General features: G+C 43.0%; 1 protein-coding gene across 1 annotated transcript in view; it reads right to left on the reverse strand.

Moving 5' to 3' along the window:
* Window positions 1-27,883, reverse strand: part of LOC308084641 (myelin basic protein-like) — a 104,338-nt gene that overhangs the window by 19,831 nt on the left and 56,624 nt on the right. Inside the window, exon 3 of the mRNA XM_080427408.1 lies at window positions 22,464-22,575. Coding sequence (XP_080283534.1) covers window positions 22,464-22,575 — 112 coding nt within the window. The remainder of the gene's footprint in view (window positions 1-22,463; window positions 22,576-27,883) is intronic.

Raw genomic sequence — 27,883 nt, forward strand, 5'->3', positions numbered from 1 at the left:
TCTAGGTCCTTTTCGTTCAGTTTCGTTCCCATCAAGTGGACCTAAATAATCTCTGCTTCTTAAAAAAGATCTATTGGTAGTAAGTAAGAAAAAAAATTACCGACATCTGATCTGGCGCAGTATTTTTATAATTAGTTTTTAAAAGTCGGTACTATTTTCTTAGCAGCGTCGTAATACTTTCAAAGGAGTGGTGCGGTTTTTGGCACGTGATTCCCGTTACAACCAATGGGGTCGCCTCTATTTCCACCATTTCCTGCAACAACAGCCATAGCAACGGTACTGTCTGAAGAAAATAAGTCAAAACAAAGAAAATATCCTTCAAAAGCACGGCAAAAGGACTCGAAACGATGCTATATGAATCGTATGTCTGTCCAGAAAGAAGAGGTTCAGGAGTTTACACGGACAAGACGGGATACATGTACAACAAGCCATGGATACGCGACGGTCGTCTGTCCCGACCGAACTTCAACCAGGTGTTTGCACTTTTCCATTTACGGCCCGTACATCTACTTAAAAGTTCAGATTTCAAATATAAAGTGCTTACCGCATGGCCATTGATGTTAAAATTCTGTATGGTCCCGCAGAAATACCCGTATATTCCGTATTGTTCAATAAAGAGTATTCTTAACCGATCAGTGGCCATTTTCTCACAGATGTATAATGTATCAGAGTGCAATACACCTCCCATCCGATAGGGTCGCGTAGTTGAAAGGATATGGTAAAAATGGCCACCGATTGGATTAACAGGCTTTTTATTGAACAATACGGAAGATACAGGTACTTCTCTGGGCCCGTACATAATTGTAACATCCATGGCCATGGGTAAGCTTTTTAAATCTGAAATATGAACGTTTATGTAGATGTACGGGCCGTTCATGGAGAAAGTGCAAACACCTGGTTGAATGTTTCAAGGCAACTACAGAACGTGCGTCAACGTTACTTATATAAACATCAACATTGTGTGGATATGGGTTCTTACAAGCCTCCTGAGGATGCTGGGTTTCATGCAACATTCTACCAGCGTGTTATTGACAAAAATACATTAATGTGATTAATGTGAGAGGAAAACGGCAGAAGGATCAACTCTCTCAAACAGAAACGTCAGCAGGTGAGCCACACACACACACACACACACACACACACACACACACACACACACACACACACACACACACACACACACACACACACACACACACACACACACACACACACACACACACACACACACACACACACACACACACACACACACGGGGGGGGGGGGGGGAGCTCACATTTTAACATGAGACTGAAATAATGTATTGTGTTATCAAATAAAATCATTGAAAACAGCAGATCTACAAGCTCACAACACATCACAACGCGTTGTGAGCTTGTAGATCTGCTATTTTCAATAGATTTATTTGGGGGGAGACACATTTTAACATGAGACTGAAATAATTTTTTATGTTATCACATGAAAAAAATCAATTGAAAATAGCATATCTACAAGCTCACAACACGTCGCGTTGTGAAAGTAAAACTACCTCAAAATTCTACTTGAGTACAGTAGCCTATTTGAGTAAATGTACTTAGTTACTTTCCACCACTGAAAGTACAGGTACTAAAAAAAACGTACAGTACTCAAGTGAATGTCCACCACTGCATCTCACCAGTGCCCATAAGCTAATTGGCAATATGGCCAAGTAAGAGATTGTAAACAAAACATGCATGTCAATATTGGACTGTCAAATATTGATTTGTCATTTTATGATTGTATGGGTGCTATTACTGTATTTTAAACATTCGTGTGTCATTTCATCCATGTTCCATCTCTGTGATAACTCAGACATCTTTACATCGTTAACAGCTAATACACCAGATGTTGTGATTGATAAAGAGTCCAGTGAAGTGTCTGTATTAGATAGCCTGCACCTTTGACTCTAGCCTAGAGGAAGCCTTTATGACAAAGGTCATTAAATACCAACCACTCCTACATACCATCTCAGAGCTGGGCTATTAGGTGCAGACTATTTGTTTTTATATTTGGCAGCCTATAGGACATACCCACATACTGGCTGTTAGAGGGTTTCAACAACTTTGGATGCCCAAAAAGGAGGCAAAAAGGTTGGCAAAGTATTGTGCTGTAATTGGCAGCCGCCATATATGGCGGAGACGGTGTTACTTATACCCATAGAGTACTGAGTGACATGCACCTATAATATTTGTGTCCCTGTATGTTTCTCCTTTATGTGAACATAAATAAATGGTTAAAATGTGTGTGTGTGTGTGTGTGTGTGTGTGTGTGTGTGTGTGTGTGTGTGTGTGTGTGTGTGTGTGTGTGTGTGTGTGTGTGTGTGTGTGTGTGTGTGTGTGTGTGTGTGTGTGTGTGGAAATGAACCACCCTTCGCTGACCGCTACAAGATCTTCTGTGAGAGTCATCCGCCATGGCTTATAGTTGACCAAGAGGTGCTGAAAATAAACCAGCTACGAAGGATGTTCGTAAACACAGTGAAGAAGCATGAGGATCTTGATGCTTCAAACTACAGGTAACTCAAATACCATGTGTGTCTTTGACAGTTCTGGGAAACAAAACAAAAACCTTTATGCTGAAAAGTATATTATAGATGTATTCCCTCACAAAAACGTCTATGAGAGTATATTTAAACTAAATTGGCTATCATTGTTAATACATCTTTATTTATACACTTGTGCTCATCTTTCCCTAACATTTTATGTTGCAGGCAGGATAAATTGAAGTGGAGGTTGACCCCTGATTTCCCCCAGCTGGTTTTTCACTGCCCTACCAAGTGCAACATCTCTGAACATGTCCTTCCTAGGTATTTTAGGAAAAAGGTTTGGTGATGCAGGGCTGCAAGACATACTCATTGAGTCAAGTTGGTGCCCCATATCCATCAATGGTGTGATCAGTGGTCATCCACAGGAGATGCAGTCTGCACTTTCATATTTTGTCATATTTGTATACTATTGTTGCACTGTCAACCAACATTTCTCTGTTCATACATGTGAGTGACACAGAAGGCCTGATCTGGGGGGTGGGTGGGAGGGTTGATGTACAAATGACACATGCTGTGACACACTGTGGTATTTTAATAAATATTTCATACCATATGTCGTAATAATTTGGAGCTTTAGTGTATTTATTTTACTCTAGTCCATTTTTGGCATTATTCCAATCTAGGGGGCTGATTTTCAGCCATTTTGGGCCAAGGAGTGCTGCTTTTTTTCTCCTACCTTTCAGTACACAGTAGGTTGTGACATTTTCTATGTATGAAATATAAGCTTTTAGCTAAATGTACTATGTGTATGTTTCATTGTGCTGGGCACCAATCACTTCAGTAGAAGCGTTTTCTTTCTACATTTCATGATCAAAATTCAAACATGAGTACACTAAGGCACCAATACTTGTTTCAGATGTTAGGTACACGTATTTATAACATTTGAGAAAGATTTTGTGTTGCCAAAATCAATTTCTTTTTTTTTTTTTCTGGCTTGTGAAAAAATACTGCAGGATTTTGTGCGGAGGTATTTTAACCCAAAGTCCACAAGGGTATTGTCTATGCAAAAATGCATTGAAAAAGTAGACCCAAGTCGTGGGAACGAAATTCATTTTCTAGGCACTTTTTGGTGGGTCACAACACGGCCTATGGAGAGGAGGGAGGGTTGAAGGCTCTGGGAGGCTTTTATCTTGGGCCAGCAGCAGGCAAAGTCATGGGTGTTATCAAGCTTCCAAGCAGAAGGTTCTGCCTCAGCCAGTAGTGCACAGACTATAATCCTTGGGAGCGTGAGGACCTGAGTTTGAATCCAGCTGCTTTTTTGTCTCTCTTCTCTGTCCTTGGTTTTACCACGGTTCTCCGTTTACTACTCACTATGGGATATCAGCGCCCTCAGGCGATGAGACAGAGCAACACACACGCTCCCGGTGCCAATACTGATTGGCTAAGGGTATGTCACGAGTCCGGAAGACCCGGGAGTATAAAGCTCCCTCGTGACGTAGGCTCTTCCTCTTTTCTCCACTCTGCAAGCGAATGCGCAGAAATTCACACACAAGAAAGCAAGACATTTTTCAACTTAAACCCAACGCGGGAATACGGAGTATATCCCCACGGGAAAATCCTTGCAAATAAGTTTTCTCCCGGAACTTATTAAGTATTTATTTATTTTATTATCTTTCCTATCTCCTCAAGTTTTCCTTAATTCTTGGTCTGTTCTGGAAAAGCCGGTTAGCTGAAAAAGCCGGTTAGCTGCTAACACCGGTTAGCAGCTACTAGCTCATTCATTCATTCAGTGGCTAGGCTAATACTAGCAGCTACTAGGCTACGCTACTGGCTAGGCTTTAGCCTGTTGTTTTCCCAGACCGAGGACCAAGATGGAACCACCGAGGAGTTGCGGGTTCGCGGAATGCGACCCCCTCATCGCCGCAGACGACCCCCACCGCGTCTTCATCCACTGCTTGGGGGTCGATCACGCGTTCTGCGCCAGGACCCACCCGGGTGAGACAGATGCGTGCCCTAACTGCACGAGGTTAACCGTTTCTCAACTTGACGCTCGGCTCGTCAGGGCTAGGACCCTGGTCGGCTGGACTAGACGAGATAACGGTGAGACCTCCACCGCCACCGGACCGGGGACCCCAGTCGGGCAGCACGAGCGGCCCCCGGCTCATGGGACCCCCACCGGTGCCGATGCCAAGACTAGAGCGTCAAGCGTCCACGACGCTGACGCCACCTCCCGCCGCTGCTGCTGCGATGGGGGCTTGTCCCCACCGCAGCATGCTAGCAGCGGCCCTCCCTCCCCCCCTGCCAGCGAGGAGTCGATGGCTCTTCACGATGACGACATGGCGGAGGACGGGGAAGATTTCCTGGAGCTCCCGTCGTACCAGGACACCCAGGAGGTGTCCACGACGAACCCCGGACGGGGAGAACCTCCCGCAGCCACCGAGGAAGAGATCCTCGAACCTGTGGCGGCTGGTTTCAACGAATGGCTAGCCTCACTAAGCAACAGGTTGTTAGCAGCGCTGTTCTAGCTTAGCTTGCTCGCTAGGACAACACCAGCTCGTTAGCCTCTTCAGAGCCGGCGTCTGTACCACGAAGGACGAGGCTACAATCGGGTGCTTTGAGACACATAAAGGGTTTTCATAAGAGTATGTTGAACTGTTTATGCTGTTTCCACTGTTTCTGTGCTTTATTCTGTTCCATTAAAATTTCCCGAAATACACAAGCACACTATCCAGCCCCGGTCAGGAGGTCACGACGCTAGGGGTCCCTGGGGGTCCCCGGGCGTCGATGCCCTCCTCTATAAGCCCATTGTGTCTATCAGGCCTGCTTTCACAGCATGATAGACAATAATGGGATACTTCCCTGCCTGTTTTCAACAACTGTCGGGGTGCATCGACGCATAGGGATCACTAGGTGGTCCCCGTGTTGATAACCACCCCTTATAAGCCCAAAGCGCTTGGACTGTCCCTTGGTGACTTTCCAAACGCTGCTGGGATGAATACTGTGCATGCTATGAACAAGACAAAGGTAATAAACCCATTGCTAATTCTATACGCCAGTGTACATGGGTCACGCCAAAATTTTCCAATTCTACCATCCATCCGGCAGAGGGCGCCAGAGGCCCACTGTGGGAAGGAAGGTTTGCAAGATGGCGGCGCGGGTCGAAGGTCACCCCAATATTTACAACCTGCCAAGCACCGTGTCACGCCAGCCTCTGGAGGGCGACAGAGTGCTTCCTTCGGTGGAGGTGGCTCCGTCGCTTCCTTTAGCCAGGCCAAGAAGCCTAGACAAGATGGCGACGGACTTTGTAAACACCAAGGGAGCAGCGTGGAATGCTTCCGTACTCAGTCACGTGACCCCCACGCTTGCACAGGCCCGGTGGGTCAGGTGTCGACGTCACCTGTTTCCATGGAAACGGATGTCAACGTCTCTTCACTCCTGGTGAGTTAGCCGTGACTATTACTAGCTATGGTATGCTAAGTTAGCATAGCCTCCAGTCAGGCCGCTGTTGTTTCACTTAGTGGCTGACTAGCCTCTCTAACATCGACACAGTTAAAGAGCAGTGTTGTTTTGGTGCAGTGCTTAGACAGTCCCCTAAAACAACACGTGGTGGCCATAGCTCTCCTTCGTTCTTGGTTAGCCAAACAACTACAGGTAGCAGCTAAAGGCTAAAGGCGACCTGTAGCTAGGCTAGACTAGACCAGGCTAAGCTTACAGGCTAAGCTAGTTAGCCCCTTGTCTACACTACCACGATGGAGGCTCAGGTTCACTGGGTGCCTTGAGACAAACATAAAGGGTTTTCATAAGAGTATGTTAAACTGTTTATGTTGTTTTACACTGTCTTTGTGCTTTATTTTGTTGCATTAAAAATGTACTAAAATACACAAGCACATTATCCAGCCCCGGCCAGGAGGTCACGACGCTAGGGGTCCCAGGGGGTCCCTGGGCGTCGATGGCCTCCTCTATGAGCCCATAGAGTCAGGCTGATGTTGTTTCACTTAGCGGCTGACTAGCCTCACTAACATCGACACAATTAAAGAGCAGTGTTGTTTTGGTGCAGCGCTTAGCCAGTCCCCTAAAACAACGCTGCGGTGGGCATAGCTCTCCTTCGTTCTTGGTTAGCCAAACAGCTACAGGTAGCAGCTAAAGGCTAAAAGCGACCTGTAGCTAGGCTAGACTAGACCAGGCTAAGCTTGCAAACTAAGCTAGTTAGCCCTTTGTCTACACTACCACGATGGAGGCTCAGGTTCATTGAGTGCTTGAGACACACATAAAGGGTTTTCATAAGAGTATGTTAAACTTTTTATGTTGTTTTACACTGTCTCTGTGCTTTATTTTGTTCCATTAAAAATGTCTTAAAATACACAAGCACGTAATCCAGCCCCGGTCAGGAGGTCACGACGCTAGGGGTCCCAGGGGGTCCCTGGGCGTCGATGGCCTCCTCTATGAGCCCTTTGTGCCTGACAGGCCTGTTCACAGCATGGCAGACACTAACGGTCTCTAATGGACGCCACAGTACGAGTCCGCTGGACCGCGTGGCGACGTCATCGGTCCCGACTCGCTCGCTCGGTGAGCAGCATTTGGGAGGGTTGCAATCCGAATCTGTTTTTATCCCAGTACATCAGCGTTGCACTGTGTTTTACTGGTTAAGCTCAGTACGGCAGTGACACACTGTGGTTGTACTGACCAGGCTCCCCTGAACAACAACAACACATTGTGGTTGAACTGGTGTGTTTTCCACATGCCTTGTGTTACTTCCTATGTCAGACGAGTATGTCTCTCTCATGCAGAAGATAAAAGCAGCCATGACTCTAAGAGAGAAGGTTCTCTTTCTCTCTCTTGAGCATGAGCGTTACCAGAGAAATATCTACGAATCAGAACCGACTGGGTTTCTGTTCAAAGCTTTTTCTGGTGAGAAAAAAGGGGGGGGGGGCGTACGGCCCTTTCTGAATCTGAAGGGCCTCAACAGGTATCCATTTCTTTGTTGACGACCGTAAAAGCTGTTGCAAAACGGTACATCAGGGGCACTGATGGGCGGGCATCAACCTCTAGGTTGCTTGCCTCCACGTTCCAGGCTGGCCTCCACACAGAGAATTCCTGCACTTCGGCTACAAAGGGGAGTGTACGAGTACACGGTTTTTCCCTTTGGTATGTCATTAAGCCTGCGAGTGCTCGTGCAGTGTACCAATGCGGCCATAGCTCCACTGCGGCGACAGGGGATCGGTCTGTCGACTTAACTTCGACGACTGGTTAATTACCGTGGGCTCAGAGGAGGAGGTGGCACGGCACACGGCCGTGGCCCTCTCCCACCTGACGTCGCTATGTTCACAATCAACGTCCAGAAGAGCGTTCTGGTTCCATCTCAGCGGACCACCTTCTGGGGGATCTCGCTGGACTCGAACACGCTCAGAACGCGGCTGTCCAAGGGCAGGTTAGACAGCGTCTTAGCTTGTGTGAGGTCTTTTCGCGTAGGGCGTCAAGTCACTTACAAACTAGGCATGCAGGCGGTGAGTCTCATGGCTTCAGTCATTCGCTTGATCCGCTTGGGCAGGTTCTACATGAGACCTGTATAGAGGTGGCAGCGGGCTCTTCGGATCCCACTCACCTCAGGCTTTCAGCAAGTGGTGGTGTTTCCAGGGTGTCGTGGAGACACTCGGATCGTGGTCGCAGGTGGCTTTTCTGTCCCAGGGGGTCAGTATAGGCGCTGTGATATCACAGAAGGTCATCACCACGGACGCCAGCCTCACGGGGTTTTTCCTCACTCTCAAACAGTTCGGTGCTCGGTTTCCGGGTTGTTTTGTCTCGATCAGAACATACAACACCACGACCATGTGCTATGTCAACAAGCAGGAAGGTTTGGCCTCCCTGGTGTTGGACGGATTAGCATGCGAGATGGCGCTGTGATGCGACTCACGTCTCGCGTCCATTCAGGCGTTCCAGGTGCCGAGCCTCCTGAACGAACTGCTTTACGCTTTCCCACCAATAGAGCTGATCCTCCCCATGTGGGGGAGGGTCAGGCTCCGAGGGTTGTTGATGTTGCTGGTGGCCCCAGCATGGGACACGTAGAGGTCAGGAGATAACTCCTCTCCTTCACGACGTGCCTTGGGCCCTCCTTGTCGGCAGGGACTTGCTGCGGCAGGGAGGGGGGACGCCCTCAGGACCTAGAGCTATGGGTCTGGCCCGTGAGAGGGTGAATTTGAGCTCGTGTGGCCTTCCCCCTGACGTGATGGCTACCATCCAGGGCGCAAGGGCCGTGTCCATGAGGAATGCTTACGAGGTCAGATGGGGGTTGGAACAGTCACCGGTGGTGGTGGCTTTCCAGGCCTCGATGTTTAGCATTCTTACTTTCTGCAGAGAAGGCTAGATCGGGATTTATCCTTCTCAACAGTGAAGGTGTTTTGGGGCGGCCATTTCGCTTGCCACGAAGTTTCGATGGCAAGACGGTGGGCCAGCACCCCTTGGTGCGCCGTTTTTCGTGCGGCGCAAGGAGAGCCAGGCCGGGTAACAGGCCACTGTTCCCAGCCTGGGATCTGACGGTTGTGCTGGAGGCACTATGCTGTCCATCGTTCGAGCCTTTTGAGTCTGTGGATCTGAGGATCTTTAGTCTCAAAACGGTCCTCTTGGTGGCCCTGTCTACGGCTAAACGGGTCAGTGACATGCATGCACTCTTGATGAGTCCGGAGTGCATGAAGTGTTTTAACAATGACAGGAGGGTTTTGCTTAAACCTAACCTGACGTTCGTTACCAGGACCGGGGTGGCCCCGGATCCGGGTGAGTTGGTAGCCTTCCATCCGCCTCCCTTCGTTTCGGCGGAGGATAGGCGGTTGCATTGTTCTGTCCAGTGAGAGTTGAAGCTCTATTGTCAGAAGACAGCGGCCAATCGCTCATCGACGTAGCTCTTTGTCTCTTTTGGGCCTTGGGGTTCAGAGGAAGGCGGTCAATAAGGCAACGTTTTCTAGATGGATCCGAGATGCCATTAGGTTGGCTTATGTGAGTAGTGGTGCCCCTGTCCCGGAGGGTCTGAGGGCTCACTCTACTAGAGGCATGGCTACATCCTGGGCTCTCTACAGGGGAGTTTCGATCCAGGAGATCTGTGCAGCCGCAAATTGGTCGTCCCAATCGACTTTTGCGGTTTTCTACAGCCTGGACGTGGCGGCGTCATCCTTGGCGCGCGCGGTCCTAGGCGTAGCGGCTGCCTCCAGGCCAGTGGAGGGAAGGGAGTAGGCTTGGGGCTTTCTCCCTATTTCTCGACTTCCTCTGGGGTTTCCGTGGGACCAGCTGGGCTGGCTCCCAGGAGATGGGGCCCTGTTCCTCATATTGAGTTATGAGGCAGGCTTGTGTCTGCCTGTTAGTAAATAGGCGGACTCTGGAGTCTGTCAGGGCCTAGCTTGATTATCTATCCCGCATCCCAGCCCGGTGGGTTGGGGGCGCCCATGGGGCCATAGGTCACGTCTGTGTGGGCGGGACCTAGGGGCTGAGGGACGTGCGGGCCTGTCAGGGTTGTGTGGCTCATTACCTCAAGGGGGGTTTATGAATCCCATAGTGAGTAGTAAACGGAGAACCGTGGTAAAACTAGAGGTTACGAATGTAACCCCGGTTTTAGTAGGTTCGGAGTTTACTACTCACCAGACACCCCTTTCTGTGCGCATTTGGCATGCAGAGAGGAGAATGTTAAAGGTTTAATGACATTCACTTTTACACCACATTCAAAGTCTTTGTCCTGGTCCTTCAAAAGTGTACAAAAAGTTTTAAGTGAAAATTCCATTCCAGTGATCAATGGCAGGTGTTTTTCTCTCACATTTCTAAAGCCTTTTCAACTGCAATGAAAAAAGAAATCTTTGCCTGCGGGTGTCGCTGGTGAGGGATTTTGCCTGTCAATCATCGCCTCTGCTCCGCCCCCCCCCAAAGGAAAGGATAGGGGAGGGGAGGGGCGAGGAGGAGAGTGGGCGGGATTATTCGACAGTGACCTCACTGTCGAAGGGCCAAGCTCAGATTACTTTTCAGCCTAATTATTCAGAAAACCCCAGACCACAGAAAATCCACTGAATGTTTTAAGTTCAGTTTTTTTGGGTGTAATTGAGGTCATAAAACCCCAAATAAAACATTGAAAATAAAAAAAGTGAAAATGAATGTCATGATACCTTTAAGAGGAAGAGCCTACGTCACGAGGGAGCTTTATACTCCCGGGTCTTCCGGACTCGTGACATACCCTTAGCCAATCAGTATTGGCACCGGGAGCGTGTGTGTTGCTCTGTCTCATCGCCTGAGGGCGCTGATATCCCATAGTGAGTAGTAAACTCCGAACCTACTAAAACCGGGGTTACATTCGTAACCTCTAGTTTTCTGTCTCTCTACACTAGCCTATCTGAAGTCAAGCATAACACAATTTTTTTTTGTGAGGTTAAATTAAATCCAGGGAACGCATCTCTGTCATTTTAGACATATTTTATACTTTGGCTATTAAAAAATAGCACATATACAAGCTCATAGCGCAGCATGAGCTTGTAGATCTGCTATTTTTGAAAAATTGTGAAGATTTGTGCAAATCTTTGCAAATATATTTTTTAAAAGCTAACATTTGTAACTCAAATCTTTGCTTCTGGTGGGTCCCTGGAACAAAACATTTTGAGATGGGGGGGTCCGCGGCCAAATACATATCTAAAAATGTTTTCTAAATCCTAACAGTATGTTGCTATATCAGTGGTGCTCCAACTGTTCCATGTCAAGGACGCCCAAAATGATATGTATTTGGCCGCGGACCCCCATCTCAAAATATGTTGTTCCAGGGACCCCCAGAAGCACAGATCGGAAACGATTTGCACACATTTTTTTTTCCTTAATCTTCCACGATTTTTCAAAAAATAGCAGATACAAGCTCATTACTCATAGCCAAAGAAATCAAAAAATTACACAGATGCTTTAATGGACTAAGGGACAGATGAAGGCTCTGTCACACACACACACACACACACACACACACACACACACACACACACACACACACACACACACACACACACACACACACACACACACACACACACACACACACACACACACACACACACACACACACACACACACACACACACACACACACGATGTTGCGTAGAGTATAGTCTTTCCCATCCTTTAGTCTTGGAAAGTATGCTTCCAGACATGTAACATTTACAGAGCCCGCAGTGGGCATAAATCTAATTCCTACAGAGCACGTTCAGATTCTGTTTTTCATTTGCAAGCTGACCTCTGTGGCCAGGAGCTTCTCAATGGAGTTAGTAACGAGCGGATGCAGCATGGAGAGACACTCTCTCTCCACTCCCTGTCACTCAGCGCTAAAGAACAGCCTGACTAAGGGCTCGGTCAAATCAATGCAGTCTGTACCAGACTACTCCATCATTAAAAAACTACAAAAAGAATAGCCAGCAGGCCACTAAATGCAATTCGATTACATTGCACATTAAGTAAGTGCTAATTGACTTAGGCTGAAATCATTACCTTTCCCTGACAGAAGCCGGAGTGTGACCTTCAGTGGTGTAAAGTAACTAAGTACATTTACTTAAGTAAAATGTTCAATACTTTTACTTCTACTCCACTACATCTCAGAGGCAAATACTGTACTTTTACTCCACTACAATTATTTGAAAACTTTAGTTACTAGTTACTTTGTAGATATTGATTATCATTACGAAACATGCATTAACCACTTCAGCCCTATGCATACTTAGGCTATTTGAAAATAGCCGATCTACAAGCTCACAACACGTCGCTAAATGAGTACTTTTACTTTCAGTACTTAAGTATATTTTAATGCGAATACTTTTGTACTTTTACTCAAGTACATTTTGAATACCGGACTTTTACCTAGTAACAGAGTATTTCTACATTGCACTATTGATACTTCTACTTAAGTACAAAATGTGAGTACTTTTTCCACCACTGGTGACCTTGAGATGAGATGGGTCTGGAATAAGAATAGTTTTTAGCTCCACTAGCAATGCTAGTTAGTTAGTTGATTGGTTGGTCCGTCCGGCCGTCCAACATTTTCATTTTGGTTCCAAACAAAGATATCACACAATCTGTATTGTCATGGAATTCACTGTGTACCTTCATTCTCCTCGGAGGATGAACCCTACAGATTTCGGTGACCCCATGGTCTGTCCTCTAATCTAGCACCTTAGGCCAAAGTTTCCACTTGCCAGCCAAAATCTAAAGGGTGGATTACCATGCGTGTTGCTCCTTCATAATCCCTGGAGGATGAACCCTAAACATTTAAGTGGCCCATGACCTTTCATGTAGTGCCACCCTCAGCCCAGTCAGGCCAAAATGTCTACTTTGCACACAAAACATCTCATAATCTAATAGGAAGTATGACCCCATGGCTTTTCCTCTGGCACCACCTTTGGCTCAAAATGTGTACTTGTCGTCTGTATTAAAGGCACTTTGTAGTTTTTTTTAATTATAATGCTTTATTAAATTTCATTTTAAAGCACACATTATTGTGTTAAAGCTGCACTCCATACATTTCATGTTCTAACTGGGATTTGAACCCTAGACTTCTATGACTCTTCCAAGAGGGAATCCCTACTTGGCCAACATAGTTATTGTGCATATGAGCTTCAGTCAGTAGTACTACTTGTTAACCAATCGCTATCCTACCAGACACCATGGGTCTACATTTCTCAATGGAAGAGTAGGGAGAAAACCTCCAACCACTGCAGATGTACTAGATGGTTAAGTAACGTTTTAATCATTCAAATGAGTTCTGAATTGTTTGTGTGACTCACTACTGAGCATGGGGCTCTGAGCCTAAGGATGACAATGTCAGTCAGTTTGACCAAATTTAGAGTGTCATTTATGTTATTTTAAAAGCTCTGCTCCGGTGTCTTATCAACTGTTTGCTGAGATATCACCTTTTCTATGCAATGCTTTTTCATTCTGTCTCCTTTTGAATTGCAGGAAGAGCCCAATTATTTTTTTTCTCTTTCGATTTATTGGGTTCAGAAGGTTGTGGGAAATGCAATTGTGTTCTTTTTTAATACATATAGGCAATTTGGGGGATAAGACGAACATTTAAGGGGAATTCTGCTTTGAAAAACTTCTGGGGTCATTTTGCTCAGGCTTTTGTGTGCACCCAAGACAGTTTTTAAGTTGCTTGATTCACTATTTAGATATTTGATATTAATTTGATAAAAGCCCATTCAACTTCAAACTTGACTGATATTCTCCCTTCTAATGAATGAGGAGACCTTCCTTTTCATATTAGTTATTTCATTATGTTAATATTTTACAGTGCTTTGTTGCTTTCCTTTACAAATGCAGGAAGGTGATTGACAGGCTAGACTGGGATATAGAAATGCAAAATGAAATAACTAATGGAAAAATGTAGGTCTCCCCATTCGTGGATGTGTGTCAATTTTCAATTAGTTTAATGTGGAGTTTGAAGTTGAATGGGCTTGTATGGGAGCTATGGTGTGTGTTTGATTAAAAGAATATCAAATGTCAAAATAATGAATCAAGCAATTTAAAAACTGTCTGGGGTGCACACAAAAGCCTGAGTAGTACAGTGAAATTCCCACGTGTATTATGCTAATGCATGCAATACGTGATGACTAGAACATTTCTCTGTGGCTTTGGAATGTGTTTACGGAATATTGAAGTGTTGCAGTCTATAATAAAACATAGACCTGCACGCTGTTCCCTTAGATGCAATTTATTGGCATATCCAATACAGACACAGTAATGCGCTTCAGTCTAACCAGTGGTGGAAGAAGTACTCAGATATTTTACTTAAGTAAAAGTAGCAATACCACAATATAAAAATACTCTGTTACAAGTAAACAGCCTTTGTTCAAAAATGTTACTTGAGTAAAAGTATAGAAGTATTGGCTTCAAAATATACTTAAAGTACCAAAAGTAAAAGTTCTAAAATGTTTGAAAATAGCAGATCTCAACGCGTCGCGACGCGTTGCGAGCTTGTAGATCTGCTATTTTCAAATAGCCTAGGTATAAAATAGGGACAAAGTGGTTAATTCATGTTTTATAATGTAATTATTTATATCTGCTACTATAGTGACTGAAGTTTTCAAATAATTGTAGTGGAGTAAAAGTAAAATATTTGCCTCTGAGATGTAGTGGAGTAGAAGTAAAAGTATAGACAATTGGAAATACTCCGCTAATGTAAAAGTACCTCAAAATGGTACTTAAGTACAGTACTTGAGTAAATGTGCTTAGTTACTTCACACCACTGAGTCTAACATACACTGTCCTACTGTACATAACAGGGGTCATTTGCAGGGGGAAATATTGACTCAAGAGCCATGCCATGGTATCCCATATGCCTCATCATCTCCCTAAATGACCATTCAGTGGACGGTGTTAGACAGAGACAAACACAATAAATACTGAGAGCTCTTCTTCACCTCTCACAGAGACACAAGTAGAGGACAAAGCCCTTTGATCCTTTCACCTGTGTTCTGTACAAGTACTCGAAGACAGTGGTAGAAAAAGTACTCAATTAATTTTTTTACTTGAGTAAAAGTATCAATACTGCAATGTAGAAATACTCTGTTGTATTGAAATTGAGACATTTCCTTCTAAAATTCACAGAATAATACAAATAAAAATAAATCAATAATAGTGAAAATAGCAAATCTGACAGCTCACAACGTGTTGCATCGTAACACAGAGTGAGCTCTGTTTTCACTATATTTGAAATAGGGCTTAAGTGGTTAATTCATAATGTAGGCTACTTTTTCCCTTCCTAGAAATGTAGTGGAATACTGAAAAAAGTACAGTAATCAAGTAAATGCACTTGTCCACCACTGGTTACCACAGCTGCAATCTCTCACTGTTTCTTGTCTTATCTTGGTCTACCGTGTTCACCTATTTCTCCTCTGAGCTCCCCGCCGTTACAGAGATATAGTGACCCAGACAAAAAGAGTCAGGCTGAGCAGAGGCAGACAGACAGACAGACAGACAGACAGACAGACAGACAGACAGACAGACAGACAGACAGACAGACAGACAGACAGACAGACAGACAGACAGACAGACAGATAGAAGGGATCTTTTAGTGCTGAGTGGTGGGCCTGCAAGCAGGCAGGGCCAGGTAATGGAACCGTAATGGGCTTTTAACAGACTGCACAGCTGATGGCAGTGTTTGCCCTTCATTGTTAAAGCGGTGCAAACAGGAAGTGCAGCGTGGAGGAGACATCGCCCAGATGCTGGACACAGACAGACCGGGGGCTTGATTCCCGACGGCTGCTGACGACAGCTCAAACAAAACACAAGCCTCTCTCTAAAGCACCACTAACTATGCGCGTCATAAAACGGTCGCACTATGCGGATTTGGTGGAAATTCCTCGTATTTAGTTTTGGCCTCATTGCTTCTTGAACTCAACTCATGGCGCCAAATCATTTCAGGTGGGGTGATTACCTCACACTGCTCCCAGGATGCTTTAAATGTAACCCAAGCGGCAATGTTCCTTTCTCTGAATTACAAGCTGATAAGGGTGGGGTATTTTTTTGCACACTATCAGAAAGTTGTGGTCACTGAGCAAAGACATAGTTAAATATTAAACGTGGGAACAACATTGATGTAGAATCTACACAAGGCACACCTTATTCCCAGGGGCGGCCTTAATGATCTGGGGGCCCGTTTCAAGAGCTCATATGGGGCCCCCATATGCACCCCCCGCAATTAAAAAAAAAAAAATTTGTGGATTTGAAAATTTGAAAGTTGCATTTTCAAACTAAATTAATTAGGCTATCTGCACTTCCACCATGGACAGACAGCTAAAACAACTCACTCACATGATTCACTTGAGCTGAGCCCTGATTTAATCAGATCTACATCCTCTTCTTGCATGAAATTCTTGGACGTCGGCCAGCGAGTAAAAAAAATAAAAAATAAAAAAATCAAATTTTTTTTTTGGGGGGGGGCCCCTGAGGTTGGGGGCCCGTTTCAATTGAAACGGGTGAAACATAGGAAAGGCCGCCACTGCTTATTCCTTGAGCGCTAGCTATGAAGCAGCTGGTTTTTCCTTCAAAACATTAAAACCACCCAATAATACAAGTAGCAGACTTCTGATATGAAGCGCACCTTCTAACAACCATTCATTCAGCCAAAGCGGTCACTCAGAAAAAGTCAAGACAAAGGTCACCTGTACGCTTTTGTTTCCTTTATCAGAGTAATCAATCTACATTTAAATCTAATTAATTCCATTCTATCTTTAAAGCGCTCACCGTAACAAGCACCGCACACAGATCACCTTGAGAATTGAGGGCAGTGGTGAAATCCTCATGGTAACTTAGAACTTTTACCTTGGTCCCAGGCTGCACTTATCTTCAGCAGCCAGAAGACCTGTAATTTAATCCATTAAGACCGGGAACGCATCTGTGTGTCATTTTTAGATTTCTTTGGGCTATTCAAAAAATAGCAGATCTACAAGCTCATACGCTATGAGCTTGTAGATCTGCTATTTTTTTAAATATCTTGAACATTTGTGCAAATCTTTAATATTGAAGCGAACATTTTTAACTCCGATCTGTGCTTCTGGGGGGTCCCTGGAACAAAATCTTTTGAGATGGGGGTCCGCGGCCAAATACATTTTGGGTGGTCCTTGACATGAAAAACACTGATATTATAGCATCATACGTTTTTTTTTCAAAAAACTGTTAGGATTTAGTTAGACATTGTAGAATCCCCAGAAGCAAAGATTTTAGATAAAATGTTATATTCAAAGATTTGCACACATTTTCACGAAAAAAAAATCAGATCTACAAGCTCGAGCTTGTAGATCTGCTATTTTTGAATAGACAAAGAAATCTTAAAATGACACAGATGCGTTCCCTGTCTTAATGGGTTAACTATAATGTTTGAGCTCTGGCACTTCAAAGGTCTAGGCAGTTACCAGGACTGATATGCACAGTGTGGTTGCTTGTGCTGTTTAGATAACTGTACATCCTTGTTTGAAAGATATACTGTCACTGGTGGCAAAAACAAATCAAAAATGTTTTGGCGGCTGCTGCCTTGAAATATCAGATCAGCCTGTGGGCTGCAGGAGGTGGAAGATATACTGTAATAAATAAACACTAGTAATAAACACAAGTCTAATTCATCCCCATATTTTATGATATAATATAGTTTGGGTGAGTTTGTTTACTACTACTACTCTTCACAAACTTTTGGTTCTCCAGAAAAGTTTGGTTAAGACAGCAACCAATTGAACCCAATCACAGTCACAGGTTCTCTTCTACTCAGAAACTCCAGATTCTTATACCATTTAAAACATCAAAATTTTTCCAAATACGTTTTTGTTTATAAGTTACATTTAAAGTGAAGGGAACATCACTGAGCAGTTGCAGTACTTTAAAGCAACTTCACTGGTTCATTCGTACTCAACGTCATTCATTGTAAACTTAATTGTAATGGATCAAAAGCCATTTTGTCATTATCTCTGTCATTAAATAAGGTCATGGGTATGTGATGATCAAATTATCATCTGACATTCATTGTTGTGTAAGCCACCTCCGGGTCTCGGGTTAGATAACCTCAGGTAATGACGAATGGGAAAGTGATCATCTATGTATACATACAGCCTGCGCACACACACGCACGCACACGCACGCACACGCACACGTGCACACACACACGTGCACACACACACACACACACAGACAGACACACACACCACGCACAAACAATACACAAAATAATTCCGGCGAGTCCCACACACTCTCCCATGCATCTCTTGACCTCAGCTGCCTCATAATAACACATGGATAAACCCTCCCCTCACTCTCGCCTCACCTCCAGTCACCCTGCAAACAACCCTGTAAGCAACTAAGTACATTTACTCAAGTACTGTACTTAATTAAAGTTTTGAGGTACTTTTACTTGACTGGAGGATTTCCAATTGTCTATACTTTTACTTCTACTCCACTACATCTCAGAGGAAAATATTGTACTTTTACTCCACTACAATTATTTGGCAACTTAAGTTACTAGTTACTTTGTAGATATAAATGATTACATTATAAAACATACATTAACCACTTTAGTCCTATTTTATACATCTACAAGCTCACAACGCGTCGCATCGCAACACGTTGTGAGCTTGTAGATCTGCTATTTTCAAAGATGTTGGTACTTTTACTTTTTCGTGCTTTAAGTACATTTTGATACCAATACTTTTGTACTTTTACTCAAGTCAATTTTGAATTCCGGACTTTTACTTGTAACAGAGTAGGCAACTTCTACATTGCAGTATTGATACTATTACTTAAGTAAAAAATTTGAGTACTTTTCCCACCACTGCCCATGCATCTCTTGACCTCATCTGCTTCATAATAATACATGGATAAACCCTGCCCTCATTCTCATCTCACCTCCAGTCACCCTGCAAACAACCACAGAGACGGCCCCCGGAGCACAGTGAGAGAAGAGAGAGGCAGGCCTCCATCGATCTGGCTCTCATAGTAACAGAGGAACACTTTAGTTTTTCATGTCCCTTCATGTCTCTTGAGGCTACGCGGGCGGCACTGCTCCTCCGCGTCAGACGGTCGGTAAACGCCTGGAGAGTCTTATCCTTTTTATTAACCCGTTAAAACCGGGAAGGCATCTGTGTCATTTTAGATTTTAAACACTTCAGACACTATTTTATACTTTGGATATTCAAAAATAGCAGATGTACAAGCTCATAGCGCTGCAGTGACGCACATATGAGTGTCGAAAAATCTTTAACAATCTTGAAACATTGAAAAATGCGTTGAAAAATCTTGAACATTTTCTGCAAATCTTTGAATATAAATATATTGTTTAAAGTGAACATTTTTAACTCAAATCTTTGCTTCTGGGGGGTCCCTGGAACTATATATTTAGAGATGCAGGTCGACCGCCAAATACATATCATTTTGGGGGTCCTTGACATGAAAAAGTTTGAGCACCACTGATATAGCAACATAAGTTTTTTCAGAAAACTGTTAGGAGAGAGAAGACATTTTGTAGAATTGGCCTCAGGTCTTAAAGGGTTAAGGATTAACAACGGTCTAGCTCCCCCGCTGCCTAACCTCAAGAGAATCAATCAAGAATCAAGAAGTGTTTACTTGGCCCTCACTCATAGAGGTACAAAGCACTTTGAAATGTCGGTGCGTGGGACATGACACGTTACAATATAACATTCTGATAATAATGAAAAAATATATAATACTGGATGTAATTAAGTAAAAAATAAATAAAAGTAAGAAAAAATGTATACATAAGCTAGAATTAAAGTTAGAGTACATGTACTGTAGAAACGTCTGGTCTCCTAGAGCAGGTGTGTTCTTAATCCAGAGCGATTTACAGTAAGCAAGGACAACACACGATAATACATCAAATGCATAGAAATAGTAATCTAATAACAAAGTAATACACAAGTAAACCAATAATCTAATAATAACTAATAAATACGTAAACCAAGAACCTATCATCAGCCTGTACATTGACACTATACACACTATAGGCCTCACAACAACAATGACCTGGCATCTGTCTACATAACATGCCATCTAAGTTACATTTCAGCCTTTGCATAATCCTGCGAGGTCGTCGAGGCTGGGGCGAGCGCTACGGGCTGAGGTGGAGACTGAAGAGGTGAGTCTTCAGATTACGGCAGAAGATTGGGAGTGAGCCTGCAGTTCTAACTGCAATGGAGAGTTCATTCCACAGTTTGGGCGCCAGAAGGGAGAAGAGTCTGGGACGTGTGGAGCGCTGTCCCGGATGTTTTAGCGAAGGTTCTGACAGCTTCCCTGTGTTGGCTGACCATATTATGTTCAAAAACCGGGACCCATAATCATTTAAATCAGATTAAAAAATTGCTGAAAATAGACAATCTACAAGCTCACAACACGTAGCGTTGCGACGCTTTGTGAGCTTTTAGATCTGACAATTTAGCTTTAGTTTTTTGTTTGTTGTTTTCATCAGGATGGGGCACAATTATTTTAGCACTAAGCCCACCTCTAGCGACTGAACCTTTCAGCAGAACAGAACATTGTAAACACCTACGCACTATGTAAGCACTCAAAGCAAGTGTTATTATTTTAATTATGATGAAACCGGGACAATCCCGGCCACTGTAGTATATATGCAACCCACAAAGCACAGTGCTAATGCATGTGAGCTTACTGTGAGCCACAGGGCTCCAGTTGCTTTGTTCCAGGGGTCAAAATCCAGACATTAACCCTTTCAGACCGAGAACGCATCTGTGTCATTTTAAGATTTCTCTGGGCTATTCAAAAATAGCAGATCTACAAGCTCATAGCGCGGCACCGAGTGCCGCGCTATGAGCTTGTATATCTGCAAAAAAAATAATAATCGTGAAAATGTGTGCAAATCTTTGAATATCTGTTTTTCCGTAGCAAACATTTTTAACTCTGTTACAACTTCTGGGGGGGTCCCTGGAACAAAATATTTTGAGATGGGGGTCTGTGGCCAAAATTCATATAATTTTGGGGGGTAAAGTTTGAGAACCACTGATTATAGCAAAAAAAAAAATCCATAAAAATTGGATTTAGAAGACATTTGTAGAATACCCCATAAGCAAAGATTTGAGTAAAAAGTGTTTGCTTTAAAAAATACATATAGCAGATCTATCTGCTATTTTTGAATATCCAAAGAAATCTTAAAATGACACAGATGCGTTCCCGGTCTTAAAGGGTTAATTTACTCTAGCCCTAGGAGGTGCCTGAACTAGCGCCCAATCTCAGCTCTTCTAATCAGAGCTGACAAGAGGTGAGAAGAGGGCCCTGGAGACAATTTACCGTGTTCCCTGGTGATGGATAATAAGACCATGCAATATGATCACAGGAAATGGACAAAAGAGGTGTTGATCTGAATTCCCCCGGAAGTCTTGCTGAAGGTTTTGCTGGCTCACAAACGGTTCTTTTATAACCTGAATCCCTTCCAGAACCTCTGAAGTTCAACGATGCTTTTAGGTTTACGTTTCAATTACAACCAGAACCACCCCTGAGGGGGAACATACGTGATAATTTAAACATACGTGATAATTTAAACATACGTGATAAACAAAAAACTTTTAAAAAGCAAAAATAGCCGATCTACAATCTCACACGGTGTTTGCTTGTAGGTCGGCTGTTTTCTCTATTTTTGAAAAAGGTTGAAATTACAAGTTCTGAGTTCTGGGCTCCCGGAACTCATGGTTGGTACCATCTCCTGAGCAGGGCTTAAAGGGATACTTCACTTTCACATAAAATAAACATTAAAAATATATATTAAAAAAAAATGAAAGAAGTTATGGCAAAATAAAGGCCCCCTCACACATTAGTAGGACACTCTAATGCGTGAGGGGGCCATGAATTTTCCATTACTTTTTTCATTTATTTTTAATATATTTTTTAAATGTTTCCCCGACCCGAAAGTGAAGTATCCCTTTAAGTAAGGTTCTGAGAACCTTATCTGAGTCCGAGCCATAGCGTACGGGAAGCAAAGCCAGAACCTGTAAAATAATACATGGCACGGCACAGCATGGTTCGCTTAGTTCTTGTGGTTGAAAAGAGCCGTGAATGTGCAAGCACAAACCTCATGAATTTCTATAAGGGATCAACTTGTTATTACGCCCAATCTCGCCTGGTTTTAAAATAATCTTTATTTGATATACAAGCATGTATGTGTTTATCAACCTAATGTGCTCCTGAGACATTGGGAGTCAGTGTGTAGTCCCGTCTTTTCCTTGTTCAATAAACTCTGCCCTCATCTGTCCAGTTGCTGTACTACAAAGGCCAGTGTTGATTTCCAATGAGCTACATGTATATGTCCTGGGATTTTTTTCAAACCACTTCTACCATTTTAATGTCATTTCATTTCCTTTACATATACAATTCCTGAGAAGTAAACACTTTAACACAATAAAGTACACAATAAAAAGTGTGTTGTTCACGATCGTAACCCCTCTGGGGTTTTCTTACCGAAGACCTCGTCTTGCGCTTCAGGTTCCGCTGCTGCTGCTGCTGCTGCCACTGCAGGTTCCTGGTTCAACTCAGGTTCCTCCTGGATCACCTCGGGTTCTGGTGACGGAGCCTTTAAACACACAACACACAGAGGAGGAGGTTGAGGTGCCATGGCAACTGAGCAAAGACACAGACATCAAAAGAGATGGTGAGAGAAAGACATACAAAGAACTAAAGAGTGGGGGTTCTAAAAGGGCAGTCCACACCAAGCACTATAACTATATAGTAAATATCGTTGGTGTCGGGCAGACACCTCGTATCTCCATATTTGTAAATGAATGCCCTACTTCCTCATACGACATAGTAACAAAATAGCCGATCTACAAGCTGTTTTTTAAGTGAAAGTGAAAGTTGTTAAATGTGTCTGTGGGTTTTATAAATATTGAACCAATGAAAAGTATTAACAAGAACGTGTGACTAAATAATAACCACATTGGATCCATTGGAACACTGGTCCTTTTTTTTCCATTTCCTGAAAAGTAACTGTTTTGGAGAAATTTGGACATACAAGGTTCACATCCGGTTCATCCGACAGCGATATTATGTAGTAAAACTCTTTCTAACTCAAGTGTATGGCAGAGTCCACACCACAACTGCTAAATTGTAACAATATAGTTATAATTAGAGTGCTTGGTGTGGGCATTATCACTCTTTCAAAAAAGTTTGGAGTTTTTTTTTTCTTCAAAGAATCAATTCGCAATGTAATAATAATAGTTTATTTATAAAGCACTTTTCAAAACAGAGGTAGATAAAAGTAACATGATAACACCAAGGAATTGAAACAGTAAAGTAAAACAGTAACAACAATAAAATAAACGTGAACAAATAGCATCAATAAAACAAGTAAAAACACAGCAAGGCAGGCGGTGAAATGCACATAATAAAAACGCCTTGGCATAAAAACACGTTTATCAGGGTTATCAGGATGTATCAGGATTGACTCTCAACTACACACACACGTGCACACACACACACACACACACACACCCACACACACACACATGTGCGCGCACACACACACGTGTCTTCTGTGGCACATGCTCATTGACGCGACATGACCTGGTGTGCTTTGTCTCTGTGTGTTTGCTCTTAAAATTTTCTTAGTTTTTTGGGTTTTACGATTATTTATTTTTACAAATGTAACCAGGCTACTGCTCAAAGCCCCAAGATGCTGTAGTGCCAGTCAAATGTTTGTAGAAATAAATGTACCCACTTGCCCTGCTGTATTACGAAACCTGATGTATAGATTTATGTACAGGTTAACAGACTCTGTGAACAGCATCATTGTATCACTCTCTAATCCTGCCAAGAGCTCTGTTAGGCTGTCATCTAAGCTATGGAGACACTGGCGCTCTAGCCTGTATGTGCAGAGATAAGGCTGAAAGTCCTGCCTTGTTTGTATATGCTTTGTTGATTTATTGTTTTGTTTTTATATGTTTTATGTGTTCCTCACTATGGACCCCCCTGTGTGTGTCTTGAATAAAGTTTGAATTGAAAAAAATAACCACAAGGTCACGTTATGATAGGCGAACATTTGCTGAACATAGGCGAACATTCGCCAAAAGTAACCCATCTACGAGCCCAGCTTGTGGATGAGCGACTTTTGACGAAGAGATTCAGTGTAGACTAGAGGGGAAAACAGGAGGGAACCAAGTACAGATCCCTGCGGGACCCCGGTCAACTACGTAACTACATGGGGTTAAATGGTACTGTACAAGACAAGGGCAATAGCACCAGCTCTCCTTCAGGTTTTAATTACCTCTTTGATGGACTACACAGTGCAGGCCAACGGGCTTTCTACTGCATGGGCCGCGGTTTAGGATCACCAACACCCACCATACATTTATCAGCCTCAGGCCTATAAAGTACCCCTGTCCTTCAGGATGGATTTACATCACTGATGCTACCTGCGTGCTGTAAAACTGACATATTAACCCATTAAGACCAAAGAGGCCGATTCTAAAAATGTTTTTTTTAACATAAAAAATATAAAAAAATATAAAAAAATATAAAAAAATATAAAAAAATATAAAAAAACAAAAATATCTCAAAATATGTTGTTCCAGAGATCCCCAGATGCAAAGATTTTAGTTACAAATGTTCGCTTTAAAAATGTATGTATTCAAAGATTTGCACAAATGTTCACGATTTTTCTAAAATAGCAGATTTACAAGCTCATAGCGCGGCACTCGGTGCCACGCTATAAGCTTGTAGATCTGCTATTTTTGAATAGCCAAATAAATCTTAAAATGACATAGATGCTTCCCCGGTCTAAATGGATTAATCAAAACCAAAAAAAAACATGGCGAGAAATTGAGTGCTGGCACTTCCATCCATCATGCTCAGTAATGTCCAGAATATATTGAACCGTTCTGATGAACTTCGAGGCTGTGTGCAGAATCCAGTGGTGTAAATTAACTAGTAGTATAACTAGTAATGTACATTTACTCAAGTACTGTACTTAAGTACAATTTTGAGGATTTTTTACTTTACTGGAGTATTTCCCATTTTCAATACTTTTACTTCTACTCCACTACATCTCAGAGGCCAATATTGTACTTTTACTCCGCTACATTTATTTGAAAACTTTAGTTACTAGTTATTTTGTAGATTTTTTATTGTTATTACAAAACATACAATAACCACTTCAGCCTTAATACATTATATACATATTTTCACAAGATTTTTAAACATTTGAAAACTTGAAATGGGACATTCTGTCTAATGAGTACTTTTACTTTTGGTACTTTAAGTACATTTTGATGCCAATACTTTTGTACTTTTACTCGAGCACATTTTGAATTCCGGACTTTAACTTGCACATGCTGAGGTTGGATCACAATTCTAACTCTGGTAAGAGCAAAGGGAGATGGTGTGTGTGTGTGTGTGTGTGTGTGTGTGTGTGTGTGTGTGTGTGTGTGTGTGTGTGTGTGTGTGTGTGTGTGTGTGTGTGTGTGTGTGTGTGTGTGTGTGTGTGTGTGTGTGTGTGTGTGTGTGTGTGTGTGTGTGTGTGTGTGTGTGTGTGTGTGTGTGTGTGTGTGTGTGTGTGTGTGTGTGTGTGTGTGCGCGCGCGTGTTTTCATAAATGCTTCTGTAGGTACTGGAACATTACGGTCAAATACCGAATCCTCACAAAATACATAGAACTTTTAGCATCCAATTTAAGACCCTACCACCTACCTGCCCCGCAAAATACATACAGATCAGTCTGTTCTTTGTCTATATGTCTCACCCTCAGTTAAAGTCAAAGAAGCTGCCAGCTCTATACAACAGTCTGACAGCACAGACTGCTTTCAGATTGAACCATGCCAACTTATATATATAAAATGTCCGACGTGGCAAAGGTGATATTGGGTGATTTCAATCTCTGCGATCGTACCGTCTGGCTGAACATTTACCATTGTCCTATATATCAATATCCCCGGTCCAGGCTGATAGGACAATGGTAAAAGTTCAGCTAGACTGCAGAGATTAACCCGTTAAGACCGGGAACGCATCTGTGTGTCATTTTTTGATTTATTTGGCTTTTCAAAAATAGCAGATCTACAAGCTCATGAGCTTGTAGATCTGCTGAGCTTGAAAAATCGTGAACATGTGTGCAAATCTTTGAATACATGTATTTTTTAAGTGAACATTTTTAACTCAAATCTTTGCTTCTGGGGGATTCTACAAATGTCTTCTAAATCCTAACAGTTTAAAAAAAAATAAACTTATGTTGTCAGTGGTTCTCAAACGTTTTTTCATGTCAAGGACCCCCAAAATGATATGTATTTGTCCACGGACCCCTCTCCCCATCTGAAAATATGTCGTTCCAGGGACCCCCAGAAGCAAATATCTGAGTTAAAAATGTATATGATTTCAAAGATTTGCACACATTTTCACAATGTTTTGTTCAAAAATAGCAGATCTACGAGCTCATAGCGCGGCACTCGGTGCCGCGCTATGAGCTTGCAGATCTGCTATTTTTGAATAGCCAAAGATATCTAAAATGACACAGATGCGTTCCCGGTCTTAAAGGGTTAAAATCGGCCAATACCACCTTAGCTGCCGGTGCTATGGGAATATGGGAAAGGGCATATTATTCCGAAAGGCACTGCCGGTGCTGGGAGGCTGGGACCATAAAGTAATATGATTCGCTTTATGCTCAACCACGGCACCGTCAGGAAACGGCACAGAAGATTGAAGTCAAATGTTGGACCATTGAGACAAAGGCGAAGAGGCAAAGAAGCTGCAAGGGCAAAGAAGCTGCCAGCACTATACACCATTGGTTCTCAAAGTGGGGTCCGGGGACCCCCAGGGGGTCCTAGAGATGGGGGTCCGCGGCCAAATACATATCATTTTGGGGGTCCTTGACGTGAAAAAGTTTGAGAACCACTGATATACGCAATCTGATATAGCATAGGCTGCTTTCAGATTGCACCATGCCAACTTATATATAAAAGTATCTTAAGGACAGTTCTGTGAATTCTCTCTTCTCTGCTTTCAGATTGTGCCCGACGCGGCGAAGGTCGTATTGGGTGATTTCAATCTCGGCATGCGGTCTGTCTGTCCGCCTGACTGAACTTTTACCATTGTCCTATCAATATCTCCGGTCGAGGCTCTTGATAGGACAATGGTAAAAGTTCAGTCAGACTGCAGACTGTGTGTGTGTGTGTGTGTGTGTGTGTGTGTGTGTGTGTGTGTGTGTGTGTGTGTGTGTGTGTGTGTGTGTGTGTGTGTGTGTGTGTGTGCGTGTGTGTGAATAATTATATTAAATTTTAAATTATCTTCACCGCAGGGTCAACCAATCAAGACCACAATTTATTGCAATCTGCAGGACAAATATCATGCATAATATTAACTAATATTATGCAGAGCATTAACTTATGTGACGCAAAATCGTCTGTTCCTAACCTAGGAGTATAGACCAATCCACTGACGCGCTGCCTGTAGGCAGCCATAGCTGCGGTGTCCGCACCACGACACCGCAGATCCAATTTTAAGGTATTTGTACTTTACTTGAGTATTTCCAATTTCCAATACTTTTACTTATACTCCACTACATCTCAGAGGCAAATATTGTACTTTTACCCCACCACAATTATTTGAAAACTTTAGTTACTAGTTACTTTGCAGATATACATTATTACATTATAAAACATACATGAACCACTTCAGCGCTATTTTATACATAGGCTATTTGAAAATAGCAGATATTTTTTAACGCTTACGTACCCACACACAAGATAGAAGATACACACATACCCGAGAAACATTGAAGCCGTGAACCTTGTAAAGGCATAGCAATTAATTTCAGTCATATCCAATTCAAACATTTGGAAAATCCAATTAGCCAAAATGTTGATAAGACCATTCATTAATGCCTCCTCTGCTCTTTGT

This window comes from Gymnoscopelus braueri (assembly GCF_963280865.1).
Source record: "Gymnoscopelus braueri genome assembly, chromosome: 4".
NCBI classification, from domain to species: Eukaryota; Metazoa; Chordata; class Actinopteri; order Myctophiformes; family Myctophidae; genus Gymnoscopelus; species Gymnoscopelus braueri.